The following is a 23479-nucleotide window of genomic DNA, read 5'->3' as shown; positions in this document are numbered from 1 at the left end:
AAATGAGTCTCAGAAGTGTGTGTGGCCTCCACGTGCCTGTATGACCTGGGCATGCTTCTGATGAGGTCGCGGATGGTCTCCTGAGGGACCTCCTCCCAGACCTGGACTAAAGCATCCGCCAACTCCTGGACAGTCTGTGGTGCAACGTGGCGTTGGTGGATGGAGCGAGACATGATGTCCCAGATGTGCTCAATTGGATTCAGGTCTGGGGAACGGGCGGGCCAGTCCATAGCATCAATGCCTTCCTCTTGCAGGAACTGCTGACACACTCCAGCCACATGAGGTCTAGCATTGTCTTGCATTAGGAGGAACCCAGGGCCAACCGCACCAGCATATGGATAAACAAGGGGTCTGAGGATCTCATCTCGGTACCTAATGGCAGTCAGGCTTCCTCTGGCGAGCACATGGAGGGCTGTGCGGCCCCCCAAAGAAATGCCACCCCACACCATGACTGACCCACCGCCAAACCGGTCATGCTGGAGGATGTTGCAGGAAGCAGAACGTTCTCCACGGTGTCTCCAGACTCTGTCACGTCTGTCACGTGCTCAGTGTGAACCTGCTTTCATCTGTGAAGAGCACAGGGCACCGGTGGTGAATTTGCCAATCTTGGTGTTATCTGGCAAATGCCAAACGTCCTGCACAGTGTTGGGCTGTAAGCACAACCCCCACCTGTGGACGTCGGGCCCTTACCACCCTCACAGAGTCTGTTTCTGACCGTTTGAGCAGACACATGCACATTTGTGGCCTGCTGGAGGTCATTTTGCAGGGCTCTGGCAGTGCTCCTCCTGCTCCTCCTTGCACAAAGGCGGAGGTAGCGGTCCTGCTGCTGGGTTGTTGCCCTCCTACGGCCTCCTCCATGTCTCCTGATGTACTGGCCTGTCTCCTGGTAGTGCCTACATGCTCTGGACACTATGCTGACAGACACAGCAAACCTTCTTGCCACAGCTTGCATTGATGTGCCATCCTGGATGAGTTGAAATACCTGAGCCACTTGTGTGGGTTGTAGACTCAGTCTCATGCTACCACTAGAGTGAAAGCACCGCCAGCATTCAAAAGTGACCAAAAAATCAGCCAGGGAGCATAGGAACTGAGAAGTGGTTTGTGGTCACCCCCTGCAAAACCACTCCTTTATTGGGGGTGTCTTGCTAATTGCCTATAATTTCCACCTGTTCTCTATTCCATTTGCACAACAGCATGTGAAATTTATTGTGTTGCTTCCTAAGTGGACAGTTTGATTTCACAGAAGTGTGATTGACTTGGAGTTACATTGTGTTGTTTAAGTGTTCCCTTAATTTTTTTGAGCAGTGTATATCTTGAAGCCCATTCAACACTGCGTGGCAAAGCATACAGAACTAAAGCAGAAGTGGACATCACATTTACAGCAAATTCAATAATGATCGTCTGACGACCTGAAACAAATGTTGTATGTAAAAGTCCACACTTACACACTGCAGGAGAGAGGAGATCCTCATGGCCTTTTACAGCACAGGAGTAACTGTCTGCATCACTAAAGGAGTCTGAGTCCAGGCTGGAAGTGTCCTCCTTTACTTTGTGTCCGTTCTTGTACCAGATGTAGGTGGGGTTGTCAGTCAGAGTACAGGTGGTGATACAGGTCAGTGTCCTCTTCCCTGCCTCTGTGGCAGGAGTCACCTTCACCTGCAGGTCTGAATACAGAGTCAATGACAATAACATCATTAAACCAATAGTGTATTATGGATAAAAACATGTATAATGAAACATCTAATAGAAATGTATGTATTAACATGATCCTGTATGTATTAACATGATCCAGTGTTACCTGTGACAGTCAGAGTTGTTCCAGGGAAACTGTGTCCCCATCTTGATGTCTGTGTGTTGAATATGAACTTGTACTCAGCAGAGTCCTCCTCTCTCAGATCTGTGATTCTCAGGGTGGAGCGACCTCTCTCCTTCTCTCCAACATACTCCACACGACCTGCATACCCTGGGTCTGTGGTTAGGTCCTCAGGCATCAACTCATCCTTCCAGCTGGAACTCTGTTTAGAACTAAACCAGAGTGATGATTTAACTGTATCATCACCACTGAAATAAGTACAGGATATGTCCACTGTTGACCCCTTCAAGGCACAGATTGTCCTCTTGGTGTAAGTCACTCTGTTGCAGTCCTGACCCTGGACACCTGCAATATAATGGAATCACATAAGTACATTATACAGTATTTTCAGATATTTTCATAAAAGCCCCATCAAATTATACAGTGAGACCAAAAGGACGTAGTACAAACATTCTGTATACTTGCTGTATTAGATTCCATATTAGATTCACACTCACACACTGCAGGAGAGTGGAGATCCTCATGGCCTTTTACAGCACAGGAGTAACTGTCTCCATAGTTACTGGAGACTGGGTCTTTGTACTGGGGGGAGGTGCTCTCATCTAGATGTTGTCCGTTCTTGTACCAGATGTAGGTGGGGTTGTCAGTCAGAGTACAGGTGGTGATACAGGTCAGTGTCTTATCCTGATGTCCACCAGTCACCTTCACCTGAAGACCTGGAGAAAAAACAATATCACTGTAAATCCCTTTATCACTGACTTATCACTCTAATACAAAGATGGAAGAAATCCTATGTTATACAGACATAAACACAAACCAAGACATTTATCCTGAACTAAATGGAATTCAACAGTTGAACTATATTGAATGTTACTGTACCTGTGACAGACAGAGTGACTCCAGGATCACCAGTATATCTCCATGTTCCAGTCTGATCTGTAAATCTGAATTTGTACGTAGCTGAGTCACTCTCTCTCAGGTCTGTGATTGTCTGGGTGTGACCATTCTCTTCATCCTCACGGTACGTCACACGTCCTTTGTAGTCTGGGTCATCACTCAGACTTACAGGACCAACAGCATCATATTTGTTGAACCAGTAGGTTGTTGTGACTGTATGACCTCTGGGATATGTGTAAGAGCAGGTCAGCTCCACTGTTGACCCCTTCAAGGTACAGATACTCTGAGTGGTGTATGTCACACTCCAGCCATCCTGACCCAGTACCACTGAAACACAGTCACACAACACAATGGTATCAGAATTAAGCCAAGGCCATTTGTCTCACACTGAAAGTAGGGTTTGTTCACATGTTGTTGCTGTAGTTGCTGAGTGTGAATGGAAACTGTAGAAAAGCATCACTCAATGAGGTGTGAAAGATAACTATTTAAAGTGAAGTGGCGATGCCTAACAGAACACACCAGAATAACATTATGATTCTTATCCTTTTAGAAATGTCTGTAGATTGTTAAACAGAGCAACTAAAAGATAAGAATGAGACCATACCTGCTACAGACCAGAGGAAGACCCCCAACACACTTCCTGCTGTTCTCAAGGCCATTGTTGCATCTCCCACCCTGCAGTCTTAGAAACAAAAACAACAACTCACTCTATAGCTGGTGAATAAATCCACTTGATACATAAAACTCTAAATGGGGCACAGGGCCTCATTACTGAAAATGAACCAGACTCATATTGTATTGTGTTGTATTGTGCTCTATGGTTGTCTATCTGAATATTTATTGTCTGTATGTAATGTGTGTGATGTGTTGCATGTCTGTCTACATCTGTCTATTTAAGATGACTTGATGCACGATTCAAAATCTATTTCCTAATGGATACAATAAAGTCATCGTCGTCATCATCAACAACAAAAACAACAACCACATATTGTCACGGCTTTCGTTGTGGGACGGAGGAGCAGACCAAAATGCAGCGTAGTTGTGATTCATTTTATTTAATAAGGAAACTATACACGATAAACTAACAAACGTCCGAAAACCAAACAGCCCTATCTGGTGCAAAACACAGAGACAGGAACAATCACCCACAAACACACAGTGAAACCCAGGCTACCTAAATATGGTTCCCAATCAGAGACAATGACTAACACCTGCCTCTGATTGAGAACCATATCAGGCCAGACATAGAAATAGACAAACAAGACATCCAACATAGAATGCCCACTCAATATGTGACACATATTGAACAGATCTGTATTACTGTAAACACATATTTCTACATTGATTATTCAGAAGCTGTTTTATTCTCAGAAACCCAAATATAGGAGGATAAATGTTCCATCTTTTACGGTCCGTCAAGCTGTACAGCAGCCTAAAGACTGACCACCAGGTTGAATGATAACTGCTATCACCAAGCTGTACAGCAGCCTAAAGACTGACCACCAGGTTGAATGATAGCTGCTATCACCAAGCTGTACAGAAGCCTAAAGACTGACCACCAGGTTGAATGATAGCTGCAATCACCAAGCTGTACAGCAGCCTAAAGACTGACCACCAGGTTGAATGATAACTGCTATCACCAAGCTGTACAGCAGCCTAAAGACTGACCACCAGGTTGAATGATAGCTGCTATCACCAAGCTGTACAGCAGCCTAAAGACTGACCACCAGGTTGAATGATAGCTGCTATCACCAAGCTGTACAGCAGCCTAAAGACTGACCACCAGGTTGAATGATAACTGCTATCACCAAGCTGTACAGCAGCCTAAAGACTGACCACCAGGTTGAATGATAGCTGCTATCACCAAGCTGTACAGCAGCCTAAAGACTGACCACCAGGTTGAATGATAGCTGCTATCACCAAGCTGTACAGCAGCCTAAAGACTGACCACCAGGTTGAATGATAGCTGCTATCACCAAGCTGTGAGGATAAACAGCAAGTGACTCACACACACACTTTTCTTTAAGGGGGTAGCTCCGCTTCAATATTGCAGATTGTGGCTTCCATCATTGTAATTGTCTGAATCATTTCCAATTCCCTATTTATAACTTGTAAATATTTAAAATATATATCAAATATAAATACATATATACATTATATTTAATATATATTAATATATATACAGTGTACATCATATATGTCATAAACTCAGCAAAAAAAGAAAAGTCCCTTTTTCAGGACCCTGTCTTTGAAAGATAGTTTGTAAAATGCTAATAACTTCACAGATCTTCATTGTAAAGGGTTTAAACACTGTTTCCTATGCTTGTTCAATGACCCATAAACAATTAATCAACATGCACCTGCAGAACGGTCGTTAAGACACTAACATACATACTATCGGCAATTAAGGTCACAGTTATGAAAACTTAGGACACTAAAGAGGCCTTTCTACTGACTCTGAAAAACACCAAAATAAAGATGCCCAGGGTCCCTGCTCATCCTCGTGAACTTGCCTTAGGCATGCTGCAAGGAGGCATGAGGACTGCAGATGTGGCCAGGGCAATAAATTGCAATGTCCGTACTGTGAGACGCCTAAGACAGCGCTACAGGAAGACAGGGTGGACAGCTGATCATCCTCGCAGTGGCAGACCACCTGCACAGGATCGGTACAAACGAACATCACAAAAAGTAGTACACTATTTAGGAAATAGGGTGCCATTTGGTACACACCCACTGTTGGCCATTGTGTTTAGTACTGGTACCAAATAATAATGTCCTCAATAATGTTGGGTGCAGCAGTGGACTATTTTGTGTTTTTTATGCTCGTCTTAACTTTTTTAGTTCTTAATGTCTCTGCCATCATTTCCTATGGCCGAAACAACTTCTAAACATCAGAACAGTGATCACTAAACTTGATTTGGATGAACATTTCTACTTCAACGGGTCTGCAACTTTGGACATTCTGCTTACTCCGGACCAGACCCTGATCCCCGGCAACAGAGAGTCAAGCGAGCAGGCATCCTGACGAGATTACGTCGGTCATCAAATAGACCCCCAAATAGACCAACAAACTGGAAGAGCTCGAGACTATCCTGTCAACAGGACCTGAATAACTGTATTATATGTTGCTCCTTCTTTTTCAACCTCACCTGTGCTCCTCCTTTTTGAACCTCACCTGTGCAACTAGGGGCAGCAAAACTGAAGTTCACCTATACTCTACACATGCATAAAAAGCCCTCCCTTTGGCAAATCAGACCATATCTTTATCCTCCTGCTTCCTGCCTACAAGCAAAAGCAAACAGGATGTACCAGAGACACGCTCAATACAGAAGTGATCCGATCAGGTGGATGCTCAGCTACAGGACTGTTTCACTTGCACAGACTGGAATTGTTATGTACTTGAGTGAAGACCCAAAAGCGGTTTTAACAGAAAACAGAGTTCTTTAATGAAAAACAGGAATGGCATAAATCCTCTTCCAACGTTGACAATGGAACAAAAAGAACGTAGTATAGTGCAGGATGCACCTGCCAGGCAGACTCCGACAGGATAGGACAAGGTGGAAGCAAACGAGACGACAGCTTGCTTCTGGCATCAAAAACACAAACAAGAATCAGACACTGAAAGTAGCAGGAACAGAGAGAGAAATAGAGACCTAATCAGAGGGGAAGAGAGAACAGGTGTGAAAGAGTGAATGAGCTAGTTAGGGGAGATGTAGAACAGCTGAAGAATGAGAGACAGAGAAGGTAACCTAAAAAGACCAGCAGAGAGAGACAGAGTGAAGAGAAAGGACAGGAACAGACATAACAAGACATGACAGTACCCCCCCACTCACCGAGCGCCTCCTGGCGCACTCGAGGAGGAAACCTGGCGGCAACGGAGGAAATCATCGATCAGCGAACGGTCCAGCACGTCCCGAGAGGGAACCCAACTCCTCTCCTCAGGACCGTACCCCTCCCAATCCACTAGGTACTGATGACCACGGCCCCGAGGGCGCATGTCCAAAATCTTACGAACCCTGTAGATGGGTGCGCCCTCGACAAGGATGGGGGGAGGGACGAGCGGGGGCGCGAAGAACGGGCTTAACACAGGAGACATGGAAGACCGGGTGAACGCGACGAAGATAGCGGGAGAAGAAGTCGCACTGCGACAGGATTAATGACCTGGGAAATACGGAACGGACCAATGAACCGCGGGGCCAACTTGCGAGAAGCTGTCTTAAGGGGAAGGTTCTGAGTGGAGAGCCATACTCTCTGACCGCAACAATATCTAGGACTCTTGGTCCTACGCTTATTAGCGGCCCTCACAGTCTGCGCCCTATTACGGCAAAGTGCCGACCTGACCCCCTTCCAGGTGCGCTCGCAACGCTGGACAAAAGCCTGAGCGGAGGGGACGCAGGACTCGGCGAGCTGAGATGAGAACAGCGGAGGCTGGTACCCGAGGCTACTCTGAAAAGGAGATAGACCGGTAGCAGACGAGGGAAGCGAGTTGTGGGCGTACTCTGCCCAGGGGAGCTGTTCTGACCAAGACGCAGGGTTACGAAAAGAAAGACTGCGTAAAATGCGACCAACAGTCTGATTGGCCCGTTCGGCTTGACCGTTAGACTGGGGATGAAAGCCGGACGAGAGACTGACGGAAGCCCCAATCAAACGGCAAAACTCCTCCAAAATTGAGACGTGAACTGCGGGCCTCTGTCGGAAACGACGTCAGACGGAAGGCCATGAATTCGGAAAACATTCTCGATAATGATCTGAGCCGTCTCCTTAGCAGAAGGGAGCTTAGCGAGAGGAATGAAATGAGCCGCCTTAGAGAATCTATCGACAACCGTAAGAATAACTGTCTTCCCCGCTGATGAAGGCAGTCCGGTGATGAAATCTAAAGCGATGTGAGACCACGGTCGAGAGGGAATGGGAAGCGGTCTGAGACGGCCGGCAGGAGGAGAGTTCCCAGATTTAGTCTGCGCGCAGACCGAACAAGCGGCGACAAATCGACGCGCGTCACGTTCCCGAGTGGGCCACCAGAAACGCTGGCGAATGGAACGAGCGACCCCGAACGCCGGGGTGGCCGGCTAACTTGGCAGAGTGGGCCCACTGAAGAACGGCCGGACGAGTAGGAACGGGAACGAACAGAAGGTTCCTAGGACAAGCTGCGACGGAGTGTGAGCGAGTGCTTGCTTTACCTGCCTCTCAATTCCCCAGACAGTCAACCCGACAACACGCCCTTCAGGGAGAATCCCCTCGGGGTCGGTGGAGACCTCAGAAGAACTGAAGAGACGAGATAAAGCATCAGGCTTGGTGTTTTTGAGCCCGGACGATAAGAAATAACAAACTCGAAACGAGCGAAAAACAGAGCCCAACGAGCCTGACGCGCATTAAGTCGTTTGGCTGAACGGATGTACTCAAGGTTCCTATGGTCAGTCCAAACGACAAAAGGAACGGTCCCCCCCTCCAACCACTGTCGCCATTCGCCTAGGGCTAAGCGGATGGCGAGCAGTTCGCGATTACCAACATCATAGTTACGTTCTGACGGCGATAAGCGATGAGAGAAAAACGCACAAGGATGGACCTTGCCGTCAGAGAGAGAGCGCTGAGAAAGAATGGCTCCCACGCCCACCTCTGACGCGTCAACCTCAACAACAAACTGACTAGAGATGTCAGGTGTAACAAGAATAGGTGCGGATGTAAAACGATTCTTAAGAAGATCAAAAGCTCCCTGGGCGGAAACGGACCACTTAAAGCACGTCTTAACAGAAGTAAGGGCTGTGAGGGGAGCTGCCACCTGACCGAAATTACGGATGAAACGACGATAGAAATTAGCGAAGCCCAGAAAGCGCTGCAGCTCGACGCGTGACTTAGGAACGGGCCAATCAATGACAGCCTGGACCTTAGCGGGATCCATCTTAATGCCCTCAGCGGAAATAACGGAACCGAGAAAAGGGACAGAGGCGGCATGAAAAGTGCACTTCTCAGCCTTCACATAAAGACAGTTCTCCAAAAGGCGCTGGAGGACGCGTCGCACGTGCTGAACATGAATCGAGAGAGACGGTGAAAAAATCAGGATATCGTCCATGTAAACGAAAACAAAAATGTTCAGCATGTCTCTCAGGACGTCGTTAACTAGTGCCTGAAAGACAGCTGGAGCGTTAACGAGGCCGAAAGGAAGAACCCGGTATTCAAAGTGCCCTAACGGAGTGTTAAACGCCGTCTTCCACTCGTCCCCCTCCCTGATGCGCACGAGATGGTAGGCGTTACGAAGGTCCAATTTGGTGAAAAACCTGGCTCCCTGCAGGATCTCGAAGGCTGAAGACATAAGAAGAAGCGGATAACGATTCTTAACTGTTATGTCATTCAGCCCTTGATAATCCACGCATGGGCGCAGGGACCCGTCCTTCTTCTGAACAAAAAAAAACCCCGCTCCGGCGGGAGAGGAGGAGGAGACTATGGTACCGGCGTCGAGCGAAACCGACAAATAATCCTCGAGAGCCTTACGTTCGGGAGCCGACAGAGAGTATAATCTACCCCGGGGGGAGTAGTTCCCGGAAGGAGATCAATACTACAGTCATACGACCGGTGTGGAGGGAGAGAAGTGGCCTTGGAACGACTGAACACCGTGCGCAGATCGTGATACTCCTCCGGCACCCCTGTCAAATCGCCAGGCTCCTCCTGTGAAGAAGAGACAGAGGAAACAGGAGGGATAGCAGACATTAAACAGGTCACATGACAAGAAACATTCCAGGATAGGATAGTATTACTAGACCAATTAATAGAAGGGTTATGGCGCACTAGCCAGGGATGACCCAAAACAACAGGTGTAAAAGGTGAACGAAAAATTAAAAAAGAAATGGTTTCGCTATGATTACCAGAGACAGTGAGGGTTAAAGGCAGCGTCTCACGCTGAATCTTGGGGAGAGAACTACCATCTAAAGCGAACAAGGCCGTGGGCTCCCTAACTGTCTGAGAGGAATGTCATGTTCCCGAGCCCAGGTCTCGTCCATAAAACAGCCCTCCGCCCCAGAGTCTATCAAGGCACTGCAGGAAGCAGATGAACCGGGCCAGCGGAGATGGACCGGAAAGGTAGTGCGTGATCCAGAAGGAGAGGCCTGAGTAGTTGCGCTCACCAGTAGCCCTCCCCTTACTGATGAGCTCTGGCTTTTACTGGACATGAGGTGACAAAATGACCAGCGGAGCCGCAGTAGAGACAGAGGCGATTGGTGATTCTCCGTTCCTTCTCCTTGGCCGAGATGCGGATATCCCCCAGCTGCATAGGCTCAGCATCCGAGCCGGCGGAGGAGGGTGGCAGTGATGCGGCAGGTGGCAGTGATGTGGAGAGGGGAGCAACGGAGAACGCGAGCTCCTTTCCACGAGCTCGGCGACGAAGATCAAACCGTCGCTCTATGCGAATAGCGAGGGCTATTAAGGAGTCCAGACTGGAAGGAACCTCCCGGGAGAGGATCTCATCCTTAACCTCGACGAGGAGACCCTCCAGAAAACGAGCGAGCAAAGCCGGCTCGTTCCAGTCACTAGAGGCAGAGAGAGTGCGAAACTCAATAGAATAATCCGTTATGGATCGACTCCCCTGACATAGGGAAGACAGGACCCTGGAAGCCTCCTCCCCAAAAACAGAACGGTCAAAAACCCGTATCATCTCCTCCTTAAAGTCCTGAAACTGGTTAATACACTCAGCCCTCGCCTCCCAGATTGCCGTGCCCCACTCACGCGCCCGTCCGGTAAGGAGAGAAATGACGTAGGCGATGCGGGCTGCGCTCCTGGAGTAAGTGTTGGGCTGGAGAGAGAACACCACATCACACTGAGTGAGGAATGAGCGGCACTCAGTGGGCTCCCCAGAGTAACAGGGCGGGTTGTTGATCCTGGGCTCCGGAGACTCGGAAACCCTGGAAGTGGGCGGTGGATCGAGGTGGAGTTGGTGAACCTGTCTTGTGAGGTCGGAGACTTGGACGGCCAGGGTCTCAACGGCATGTCGAGCAGCAGACAATTCCTCCTCGTGTCTGCCTAGCATCGCTCCCTGGATCTCGACGGCGGAGTGAAAAGGGTCCGGAGCCGCTGGGTCCATTCTTGGTCTGATTCTTCTGTTATGTACTTGAGTGAAGACCCAAAAGCGGTTTTAACAGAAAACAGAGTTCTTTAATGAAAAACAGGAATGGCATAAATCCTCTTCCAACGTTGACAATGGAACAAAAAGAACGTAGTATAGTGCAGGATGCACCTGATGTTCCGGGATTCATCCAATAACATGGAGGAATTGATCACGTCATTCACCACTTCATTAATAAGTTTATCTCTGACATGGTCACCACAGTGACCTACAGACGTACCAACCAGAAGCCATGGATTACAGGCAACATCTGCACAGAGCTAAAGGCTAGAGCTTCCGCTTTCAAGGAACGGGACACTAATCCGGACCCTTAAAGAAATTCTGCTATGACCTCCGATGAGCAATCAAACCGGAAACGCGTCAATACAGGACGAAGGCTGAATCCTACTCTGCTGGCTCCGAAGAGAGAAGCATGTGGCTGGGCTTGCAAGCTATCATGGATTACAAAGGGGAATCCAGCCGCGAGCTGCCCAGTGACACAAGTCCACCAGACGAACTACAGTAAGTTACTTCTATGCTCGCTTAGTCTATTATCTATCCTGATGCCTAGTCACTTTACCCCTCCCTATGGGACAGCAGGTAGCCTAGCGGTTAAGAGCGTTGGGCCAGTAAAGGTTGCTGTTTTGACTTCCTGAACTGGCAAAAGCAGTAAATTCTGCAGTTCTGCCCTTGAGCAAGGCAGTTAACCCACAACAACAACTGCTCCCGGGCGACGATTACGTCCATTTATACAGCCCCACGCACCTCTCTGATTCAGAGGGGTTGAATTAAATGTAGAAGACACATTTCAGTTGAATGCATTCAGTTGTGCAACTGACTAGGTATCCCCATTTCCCTTATATGTATGTACACAAACACCTCATTACCTCGTAGCCCTGCACATCGACTCTGTACTGTGAAACAGATGTTATTTTTACTCGTTATTGATATTCGTTAATCACTCTGTATTTATTCCTTGTGTCACTATTTCCCCCAAAACATTTATACAGTGTAAGTATTCAGACCCCTTTACCTATTTCGACGTTTTGTTACATTACAGCCTTATTCTAAAATGGAATAAATAAACTATTTCCCTCATCATTCTACACACGATACACCATAAAGACAAAGCAAAAACATTATTTTTTTTACACAAGTATTCATAACCTTTGTTATGAGATTCGAAATTGAGCTCAGGTGTGTCATGTTTCCATTGATCGTCCTTAAAATGTGATTGGAGTCCACCTGTGGTAAATTCCTGTCTATATAAGGTCCCACAGTTGACTATGCATGTCAGAGAAAAAAACAAGCCATGACGGCGAAGGAATTGTCTGTAGAGGTCCGAGACAGGATTGGGTCTAGGCAAAGATTTGGGGAAGGGTACAAAACATGTCTGCAGCATTGAAGGTCCCCAAGAACACAGTGGCCTCCATCATTCTCTGCAGCACTCCACCAATCAGGCCTTTATTGTAGAGTGGCCAGTTGGAAGTCAGATGACAGCCAGCTTGAACTTTGTCCACAGGCACCCAAATGAGATCAGTCAGGTTTGAGGGAAATATGAAAAAACTAGAGAGAGATCCTGGATGAAAACCTGCTCCTGTCACGCCCTGGTCAAAATATATTATGTTTATTCTCCATTTATTCGGTCAGGCCAGGGTGTGACATGGGTTATTGTGGTGTGTTTTTGTCTTGGGGTTTTGTGGGATGTCTAGCGTTAGTCTATGGCTGCCTGAGGCGGTTCTCAATCAGAGTCAGGTGATTATCGTTGTCTCTGATTGGGAACCATATTTAGACAGCCATATTCTTTGTGTGTTTCGTGGGTGATTGTCCTTAGTGTCCTTGTTCCTGTATCTGTGTTAGTTTACACTAGTATAGGCTGTTTCGGTTTTCGGTACGTTCTTTGTTTTGTAGTGTTTGTATTTAGATTTGTGTTACATTTTTGTTCATTAAACATGGATCGCAATCTACACGCTGCATTTTGGTCCGACTCTCCTTCACCGCATGAAAACCGTTACAGCTCCAGATCGCTCAGCACCTCTCAACAGGACAACGACCCTAAGCACACAGCCAAGACAACGCAGGAGTGGCTTCGGGACAAGTCTCTAAATGTCCTTCAGTGGCCCAGCCAGAGGCAGGACAAACCCGATCGAACATCTCTGGAGAAACCTGAAAATAGCTGTGCAGCGATGCTCCCCATCCAACCTGACAGAGCTTGAGAGGATCTGTAGAGAAGAATGAGAGAAACTCCCCAAATTCAAGTTTGCTAAGCTTGTTGCATCATACCCAAGAGGACTCAAGGCTGTTATCGCTGACAAGGTGCTTCAGAAGAAAAAAAGGAAAGGACCCGACACGTTAGTCAGCATTTCAATCCACCGTCACTGTGTCTCATGTTAACATACTTAAACACAACCCACCATCACTGTCTCATGTTAATACTACTCCTAAACACAACCCACCATCACTGTCTCATGTTAATACTACTCCTAAACACAACCCACTGTCTCATGTCACTGTCTCATGTTAAACACAACCCAATCACTGTGTCTCATGTTAATACTACTCCTAAACACAACCCACCATCACTGTCTCATGTTAATACTACTCCTAAACACAACCCACCATCACTGTCTCATGTTAATACTACTCCTAAACACAACCCACCATCACTGTCTCATGTTAATACTACTCCTAAACACAACCCACTGTCACTGTCTCATGTTAATACTACTCCTACACACAACCCACCATCACTGTGTCTCATGTTAATACTACTCCTACACACAACCCACCATCACTGTGTCTCATGTTAATACTACTCCTACACACAACCCACCATCACTGTGTCTCATGTTAATACTACTCCTACACACAACCCACCATCACTGTGTCTCATGTTAATACTACTCCTACACACAACCCACCATCACTGTGTCTCATGTTAATACTACTCCTAAAGCTCTTACTAAGAATCCACTTAATCACTCTTACTGTCACGCTTTAGGCCATTTTCAAAATGTATTGCCTTCAGAGCTCTTAAAACAGCATGCACAATCTTTATGTGAAACCACATGTACAATGTACATCCCATCTTTTTATAGCATACAATAGATCTGTGTATTTGTCAAGGGTGCAAATAATTTTGGTCATGACTCTGTATCCAACAATCAGATTAATATGTAAAAATAAACGTACACTCACTCACACACACACACACACACACGCACACACACACAAACACATCATTGACCCTGTTATACTATGACAGTGAACATGACCCTATTGAATGGAGATCTGGGTATTACTGGTATACTCTACTGATCATGTTTTAAACATGTACATGAATAAACTGAACTAAACTAAACACATGAAACCACGGTCCAGGGTTTGTATTCACAAAGTGTATCAGAGTAGGAGAGCTGATCTGGGATCAGTTTAGCCTTTTAGATCATAATTATATGGACCGTCTGAGACACTTTATGAATACAGGCCCTGATGTAACAACCAAAACACAGTTCAATATAAACCAACAAGTACAAAGATACAGTAAGTAATTTGATGTTTGGCTAAAAACAACAAAAGTAAACCATATTTCAAGATATCATCAAGTGTACTTACAGAGTGAAGTGAAGAGGAGAGGTCTTGAACAGTCAGTCAACTTACTGTCACTGCGTGGAAACAAGAAGTAGTTTACTGTAAGTGTTAGTAGAAGCAGGCGTAGCCTATGTGTGAGTTCTGTGGTTGACACATTTTAAAGATGTCTAGACAGGTCATTAACATGCAGCAACAACATGTCACATAAGGGATGTTACTGTATCTAAATAGAAAATGGTCTAAAGTCAGAATACTGTAGTTGCATTTCTTTATTTGAGGAGTGGACCTACATGTTTTACAAGAGACAAAATGTGACCCATTCCCATCACTCCTCATCAGCTGGTACTGAAGGTTCCAGAACAGATGAAAGGGGAGTATCTTTGGTTCCAGTGTTCTAGACTAGAGCTCTCCCTACTGACATCTCAACATTACTGCAGCTACCAGGCTTCATATGTCCCTCGTAGTCTGATGAAAATATCTAAAATAGAAGGTAGAAAATATCAAAAATGTATATAGAATAAAACAGTCACGCACGTAAAAGTACTGGTATTGGGACTTATGTTGAACTGGTGTTTTAATTGAGTGAACTAGTGATCTCAACTAGCTTGTTAGCTACATGATGCTGCTGTTATTCAGTGATAAACAAGCATTTTGGTGCATCACACAGCTACTCTGAATGGACTGGATTGTGATCAATATGATGCACTGCCACTGAATTACAGCAAGACCCCATACTTAGCTAGTGACCTAGTTAGTTAGCTGACATTTAGCTATCAACATTAGCTAGCTAGAAACAACAGACAACAGTGAGTTGTCATTATGCCAAGGCAAGCTGCTCTGAATGTCCACTGTGTTCTTGTGTGAAAGAGATGTGTTCAGCTCACTGATCTTCAGAAAAACGGACCCAAAGTGAACCCTGACATGTGTATAACTAAGTCTGTCTGTCTCCCTGGGATTATTGTGTCCTATTGTGTCTGCATGATGCGTGTTTTTTAAACGACAATGAATAATATTTAATGCAATGAGTTATTGCTTCATTTTTGTTATTTTATTTTATATATTTTTTTGCTTTTTTTACTAAAAAAATATGTTCTTACTTAAAAAACAGAATTGTTGGTTAAGTGCTTGTCAGTAAGAGTTTCACAGTAAGGTCAAATACACCTGTTGTATTCAGCGCATGTGACAAATACAATTAGATTTGTTTTGTGTGTCTAGCTGCTGGACATTGCTCCCTCTGACACTGGGATTCTGAACCTCTAAAAGTCTGAGCCGTTTGGGGGGGGGGTTCTACTAGCTGACATATGGAATTGTTTTAACCTGTTGTGACTCTGGGGGCAGTATTTTCATTTTTGAAAAAAAACTTTCCTTATTTAAACGGGATATTTTGTCAGGACAAGATGCTAGATCATGCATATAATTGACAGCTTTGGATAGAAAACACTCTAATGTTTCCAAAACTGTAAAGATATTGTCTGAGTATAACAGAACTGATGTTGCAGGCGAAAGCCTGAGAAAAATCCTATCTGGAAGTGCCCCATATTTTGAAAGCGCTGCGTGCCAATGAGTCCCTATTGAGCTGTGAATGTGCTATGAACCAGCTTACGCTTTCTACGTATTCCCCAAGGTGTCTACAGCATTGTGACATAGTTTTAAGCATTTATGTTGAATAATACCCGTAGGGGGCTACATTGCGCAAGTGGTCACATGATGCTCCCGGAGAAAATCTCCTGTACAGAGGTAGCCATTATTCCAATCGCTTCTACTGAGAAACCAATTGTCCCGGTTGATATGTTATCGAATAGATATTTGAAAAACACCTTGAGGATTGATTCTAAACAATGTTTGCCTTGTTTCAGTCGATATTATGGAGCTAATTTGGAATATTTTTCGGTGTTGTCGTGACTGCAATTTCCGGTCGATTTCTCAGTCAAACGTGAAGAACAAGCTATTTCGCCTACAAAAATAATATTTTGGGAAAAAATGAACTTTGGCGCTCTACCTGGGAGTCTCGTGAGTGAAAACATCTGAAGTTCTTCAAAGGTAAACGATTTCATTTGATTGCTTTTCTGATTTTCGTGACAAAGTTGCCTGCTGCTAGCAAGGCATAATGCTATGCTAGGCTATCAATAAACTTACACAAATGCTTGTCTAGCTTTGGCTGTAAAGCATATTTAGAAAATCTAAGATGACAGGGTGATTAACAAAAGGTTAAGCTGTGTTCCAATATATTTCACTTGTGATTTTCCATGAATAGGAATATTTTCTTGGAAGATTTATGTCCGTTGCGTTATGCTAATTGGTGTCAGGCGATGATTACGCTCCCGGACCCGGGTTTGAGAGTCACAAGAAGTGGTGGTCATACCATGGATCATTTACCTATTTGATTTTGAATTTTAGTACCCCTTTAGGGGTAGTGATATAGCTGCAGTGATATAAAAAAATGAATATGAATTTGGCCTTTAGTGCTATAGCCCATTTAAACACATTAAATAACACTTTCATTATTGGCAAAAAGGAAGTGAAAATAATTATCTTAAGGACTAAGGTTTTGAAGTGACTGTCCCATATCTAGGAGATATAACAAAGCTCAGGAAATATGTGTGTTTCTTTGGACACAAACACTATGTATGTGAACACCCCATTCAAATTAGTGGATTAGGCTATTTCAGCCACACCTGTTGCTGACAGGTGTATAAAATCGAGCACACAGCCAAGCAATCTCTAAACAAACATTGCCAGTAGAATGGCCTTACTGAAGAGCTCAGTGACTTTCAACGTGGCACCGTCATACAATAGCACCTTTCCAACAAGTCAGTTCATCAAATTTCTTCAGTGGTAGAGCTGCTCCGGTCAACTGTAAGTGCTGTTATTGTGAAGTGGAAACAAATAGGAGCAACAACAGCTCTGCCTCGAAGTGGTAAGTTCACAGGACAGGTAGTGTGCTGAAGCGCGTAGCGCGTAACAATTGTCTGTCCTCGGTTGCAACACTCACTACTGAGTTCCAAACTGCCTCTGGAAGCAACTTCAGCACAGGAACTGTTAGTCTGGCGCTTCAGGAAATGGGTTTCCATGGCCGAGCAGCCACACTCAAGCCTAAGACCACCATGTTCAATGCCAGGCGTCAGCTGCAGTGATGTAAAGCAGACATTGGACTCTGGAGCAGTAGAAACGTGTTCTCTGGATTGATGAATCATGTTTCACCATCTGGCAGTCCGACGGACAAATCTGGGTTTGTTCTGGAGATCTCTAGTTGCGCCGAGATTGGCTCAGTATTCTGTCACTCAAGGGGACACTACGTCACCACAAAATCTACAGTGAGATCTCGAAAATTCAAACCCCTTGGGTGCTGCCATCGATTTACATTAGAAGTGCCCATCCAAGTAGGCTGAAGGTCATTGGCCACAGATAAAATGATGTCAAATCACATTATATCTCCCTTCGCTTTGATTTGACTGATCATGTCAACATCACACCTTCAAAATCTTAGCTAGCAAGCATCGGCCAATGGACATGAACATTACACAACAAGTTGGAAATCACAAATTCAACTATGAGGGGTTTGAAAGGAATCAGTGATAACTGCAAGCGCTGCAAGCGCTGCAAAGCAATAACCAGCCCGCTATTGAGTGGAGTGGGAGTGTGGTCCACTCATAATGGGACTAATAAGCATAGTCCCAAAAGTACAATGGAACCAGTAGCACATTCCCAAAAGTACAAACTCCTAAAGATTAAGCTAAATAATTGAAAGCACATCTCACATAGTTGAAGGCATTTAGACAGCATTATGTTTCATCCCACCACTCACCAGGAGCCTCTCCAAGGTGACAGCGGCCATGTTGGTATTCTTGATGTTGACAAAGGCACATCATCTCATGCAGAACATTGATACTCCATCTCCCACACCTACAGTAGAGGACATTGATACTCCATCTCACCACACCTACAGTAGAGGACATTGATACTCCATCTCCCCACACCTACAGTAGAGGACATTGATACTCCATCTCCCCACACCTACAGTAGAGGACATTGATACTCCATCTCCCCACACCTACAGTAGAGGACATTGATACTCCATCTCCCCACACCTACAGTAGAGGACATTGATACTCCATCTCCCCACACCTACAGTAGAGGACATTGATACTCCATCTCCCCACACCTACAGTAGAGGACATTGATACTCCATCTCCCCACACCTACAGTAGAGGACATTGATACTCCATCTCCCCACACCTACAGTAGAGGACATTGATACTCCATCTCCCCACACCTACAGTAGAGGACATTGATACTCCATCTCCCCACACCTACAGTAGAGGACATTGTAGAGGACATTGATACTCCATCTCCCCACACCTACAGTAGAGGACATTGATACTCCATCTCCCCACACCTACAGTAGAGGACATTAATACTCCACACCTACAGTAGAGGACATTGATACTTCATCTCCCCACACCTACAGTAGAGGACATTGCATTTGAATGTACAATAATGATGATTCTCATTCCAACTAAGCAGACAGAGATAAATGTAATAATATTAGAATGGTGGACCGGCGGCCATTTTGAGTGAACCATTTAAGGTGTTAATGTTATTTTACTTGATGATTATCACACCATGTCAGAAACAAAGAAACTCACAGCAAGAGAAGCCTAAGCAGTGGATGTGCAGGAAGCCTAGCGGTTATGAGTGTAGGGCCAGTAACAGAAAGGTTGCTGGTTCAAATACTTGAGCCAACTAGGTGAAAAAAAACAGCCAGTGTGCCCTTGATCAAAGCACTTAACCCTACTTGCTCCTGTAAGTTGCTCTGGATAAGAATGTCTGTTACTAACATGTAGTTAGAGATGCAGATACAGAACTAAAACAGATTGAAATGGGGCATGATGGTCATACGTTTTGAAGAGGTCCCATATCTATTTCTCATTGAGGTCCAAGGTTTTATTTGGCTCGCTCAGTTGTGTATATATATATATATCCCATTTAGCAGACGCTTTTGTCCAAAGCGACTTACAAGTCGGCTGGGGCCACTACTTTTACATATGGGTGGCCCCAGCGGGAATCGAACCCATGACGCTTGGCGTTGCAAGCGCCATGCTCTACCGACTGAGCCACACAGGTGACGTTCCCCACCCAGAGACAGGGACAGGGGGACCAGAGGAGGAGAGGAAGGGAGGGGACCATGGTCAGAATAAACCCATTAAAGCAACCTTATAACAACATAACATGACGGTTCTATATGGCCCAAAGCGCTCTGGTCGAAAGTAGTTCACTATATAGGTATATGGTGCTATTTGAGACTGTCTATAGAACCTGAAAACATAGGGATGTATACTCACATTAAAGTATGTATGATTTAGATGTGAAATAACATAACAACAGACTGGGTGTGTTTTCAGTGAACTAAGCTGGTCAGTAATGATGAGATAACATTGTCTGAGACCTGGAGATTCATGTTAGCTCCTGGAGCTAATGTCTAGAATTTAACTCAATGGACTAGCACGGTCTAGAGTCACACTAACAACCCAGGTATGATATCCAGAGTTAAACATACACACCCAGTAGAGTCCTGAGGGGTGGAGAGGTCCATCACTGGAGTCCTGAGAGGAGGAGAGGTCCATCACTGGAGTCCTGAGAGGAGGAGTGGTCCACCACTGGAGTCCTGAGAGGAGGAGAGGTCCACCACTGGAGTCCTGAGAGGAGGAGAGGTCCACCACTGGAGTCCTGAGAGGAGAAGTCAACCACTGGAATGCTGAGAGGAGGAGAGGTCCACCACTGGAGTCCTGAGGGAAGGAGAGGTCCACCACTGGAGTCCTGAGAGAAGGAGAGGTCCACCACTGGAGTCCTGAGTGGAGACGTCAACCACTGGAATCCTGAGAGGAGGAGAGGTCCACCACTGGAGTCCTGAGAGGAGGAGAGGTCCACCACTGGAGTCCTGAGAGAAGGAGAAGTCACCACTGGAGTCCTGACTGGAGAGGTCCACCACTGGAGTCCTGAGGGAAGGAGAGGTCCACCACTGGAGTCCTGAGAGGAGGAGAGGTCCACCACTGGAGTCCTGAGAGGAGAAGTCAACCACTGGGAGGTCACTGGAGTCCTGAGGGAAGGGAAGGAGAGGTCCACCACTGGAGTCCTGAGAGGAGGAGAGGTCCACCACTGGAATCCTGAGAGGAGGAGAGGTCCACCACTGGAGTCCTGAGGGAAGGAGAGGTCCACCACTGGAGTCCTGAGAGGAGGAGAGGTCCACCACTGGAGTCCTGAGAGGAGGAGAGGTCCACCACTGGAATCCTGAGAGGGGAGCCGAGAGCAGCCTACATTGTGTTAAACTTCTCCAGCAGCAACAACCTCTGCACCTCCTCAAAACCCAGATCCTACAGGAGAAAAAGAGAGACACACAGAGACACACAGAGACACACAGAGAGACACCGAGAGAGAAAGAGAGAGAGAGACAGAGACAGAGAGAGAGAGAGAGAGAGAGAGACACACAAAACCAAACCTCAGCTTCGGACACATTGAGTTATCCAACTCTACTACCACCAACTCCATTATGCTGGAGCCTGACCCCTGTCTCCCCTCATCATGATCTGCAGGACCTTGCAGTTGAAGACCTCAGTGGAGGACTCATCTCAGTCCTGATAAGGTGAGTGGGGAGAGGGAGAAGAGATTGAGAGTCAGATTTCACCGACACACACACACACACACACACACACACACACACACACACACACACACACACACACACACACACACACACACACACACACACACACACACACACACACACACACACACACACACACACACACACTGTCAGCAATGTCCACGTTCACAGTAGAGAGCTCAGACACTGACTTTCAACCCCATCAGTGGACTCCCCTTGAGGAAGTATCCCTTTGGCCAATCAGGGGCGAGCTGGATGGACTTCGTAGCATCTGATAGGGCCAGAGCCAGTCCTGACCTCCCAGGGGCCCTAAGCAAAAATCTGCTCAGGGGCCTTCCTACCTGACCTGTGAGTCATGTTTACCATTTATCATTGCCATCCACACCTGACACCCCAGTGCTCCCACTACAATACTATATACTATAGTATATAGTATATAGTCTATAGAATCTTAAAATAAGTGAATATTAATATTAACATTAACATTAACATAAATACAACATTTTAGAAAATATCAATTGTAGAAAATTATTAAGTATTACACTGAGTTTTGGCTCTGCTGCCTGGTAATTAGTCCAGTCCTCACAATATTATTCCATTAGCTTTGTCTATACAATGTAAATATAAGCCTATAGGCTCAGGCTGCAGCTATATGTCTCAGAATAGTCCAATAAAACCTATACAGCTGTGTGATTAACTTTGGTTCCCTCTACAGCCTGGGCATGTTCAGCATCAGCATGGGCACCAGTCTATCTGGACTGTCTGGAGGAAATTGAGAAAGTATGTCACATAGTTAGTGAAGCAGTCATTTACACAAATGCACTTCTGCCATACAATCTTACAATGTTACTAAGTGTGTAAACTGTTCAATGTTTGAATTAAAATCTTACCATCACAATATTCCTCTTCTGCACTTTCTTGAGGCAAAATCATCAATAAAGTCATCATAGGACATTTGTTTCCCCACGTCATGACTCATGCTCATGATGGCCAGACCACTCAAACGTTCCTGTGACACAGAAGACCTCAGGTAGCTTTTGAAGAGCTGTCATTTTGAAAAGCTCCTCTCTGCCAATGCTACTGTTACTGGTAGGTTGACTGCAATTCTTAGCGCCATCCAAAGGTTAGGAGAGAGTTCCTCCAGGTTGTTCTGACAGAGAAAGGAAAGCAGCTCAACGGCAGTCAGTCATCTTGTCTGATGGCAGATCAGGTACATTCTGAATCTTGTCTGAGTTTGTCTGATGAACCCCTGAATGCCAGGTTTCTTTCAGCCAGAGACTGGGTGATGATACTTATGAAACATGTAAGGACATCCCTCCATCTCTTTCTTTCAGCCAGAGACTGGGTGATGATACTTATGAAACATGTAAGGACATCCCTCCATCTCTTTCTTTCAGCCAGAGACTGGGTGATGATACTTATGAAACATGATAAGGTTCATCCCTCCATCTCTTTCTTTCAGCCAGAGACTGGGTGATGATACTTATGAAACATGTAAGGACATCCCTCCTTCTCTATTATTTTTTCAGCCAGAGACTGATCCATCTCTTTCTTTACATGAAACAAAGGACATCCCTCCATCTCTTTCTTTGATGTGTTTAATTGACCAGTCATTCACACCTTCCTTTATTATTTTGTAGTTTGTAGAAAAGAGATTACATCTACACAGCAGTGTTTAATTGAGCCATGAAAGCCAACTCCTGGTTATCTGTTCCCCATTTAGCCAGAACTGGGTGATGTATGAAACATGTAAGGACATCCCCATTTAGCCATCTCCTGGTTATCTGTTTCTTTCAGCCAGAGACTGGGTGATGATACTTATGAAACATGTTCCCCATTTAGCCAACTCCTGGTATCTGTTCCCCATTTCAGCCAGAACTGGGTGGTATCTGTTCCCCATTTAGCCATCTCCTGGTATCTGTTCCTCCATTTCAGCCAACTCCTGGTAATCTGTTCCCCATTTAGAAAATTTGTATCTGTTCATTTCCACTCTGGTATCTGTTCCCCTTTAGCCAACTCCTGATGTATCTGAAAGCCACTCCATTTGGTATCTGTTCCCCATTTAGCCAACTCCTGGTATCTGTTCCCCATTTAGCCATAATCTGGACACTCCTGGTATCTGTTCCCCATTTAACTCCCAACTGTTCCCCATTTAGGTTATCTGTTCCCCATTTAGCCATTTAGTTCCCCATTTAGCCTCCTGGTTCCCCATAACTGGTTATCTGTTCCCCATTTAGCCATCTGTTCCCCATTTCTCCTGGTATCTGTTCCCCATTTAGCCAGCTCCTGGTATCTGTTCCCATTTAGCCAACTCCTGGTATCTGTTCCCTCCATTTGTTCCCCAGCCAACTCCTGGTTATCTGTTCCCATTTAGCCAACTCCTGGTATCTGTTCCCCATATAGCCAGCTCCTGGTTATCTGTTCCCCA

At 45.6% G+C, this 23479-nt stretch overlaps 1 protein-coding gene across 1 annotated transcript; it reads right to left on the bottom strand.

Annotated features, from left to right (window-relative positions):
- Positions 1 to 1445: 1445 nt before the first annotated feature.
- Positions 1446 to 14816, bottom strand: LOC135532852 (uncharacterized; the record flags this gene model as incomplete). Its single annotated transcript, XM_064960283.1, has 7 exons — positions 14415 to 14816; positions 12835 to 13021; positions 3315 to 3392; positions 2693 to 3037; positions 2311 to 2529; positions 1799 to 2158; positions 1446 to 1664 (listed from the first exon to the last, which is right to left on the bottom strand). Coding segments are annotated over exons 3-7 (1198 nt in total), but the record flags the coding sequence as incomplete, so codon positions are not given.
- Positions 14817 to 23479: the final 8663 nt, after the last annotated feature.

This window comes from Oncorhynchus masou, unplaced genomic scaffold (assembly GCF_036934945.1).
Source record: "Oncorhynchus masou masou isolate Uvic2021 unplaced genomic scaffold, UVic_Omas_1.1 unplaced_scaffold_2060, whole genome shotgun sequence".
NCBI classification, from domain to species: domain Eukaryota; kingdom Metazoa; phylum Chordata; class Actinopteri; order Salmoniformes; family Salmonidae; genus Oncorhynchus; species Oncorhynchus masou.
Note: the sequence above shows the minus strand (reverse complement) of the source record. Positions and strands in the feature narration are given on the sequence as shown.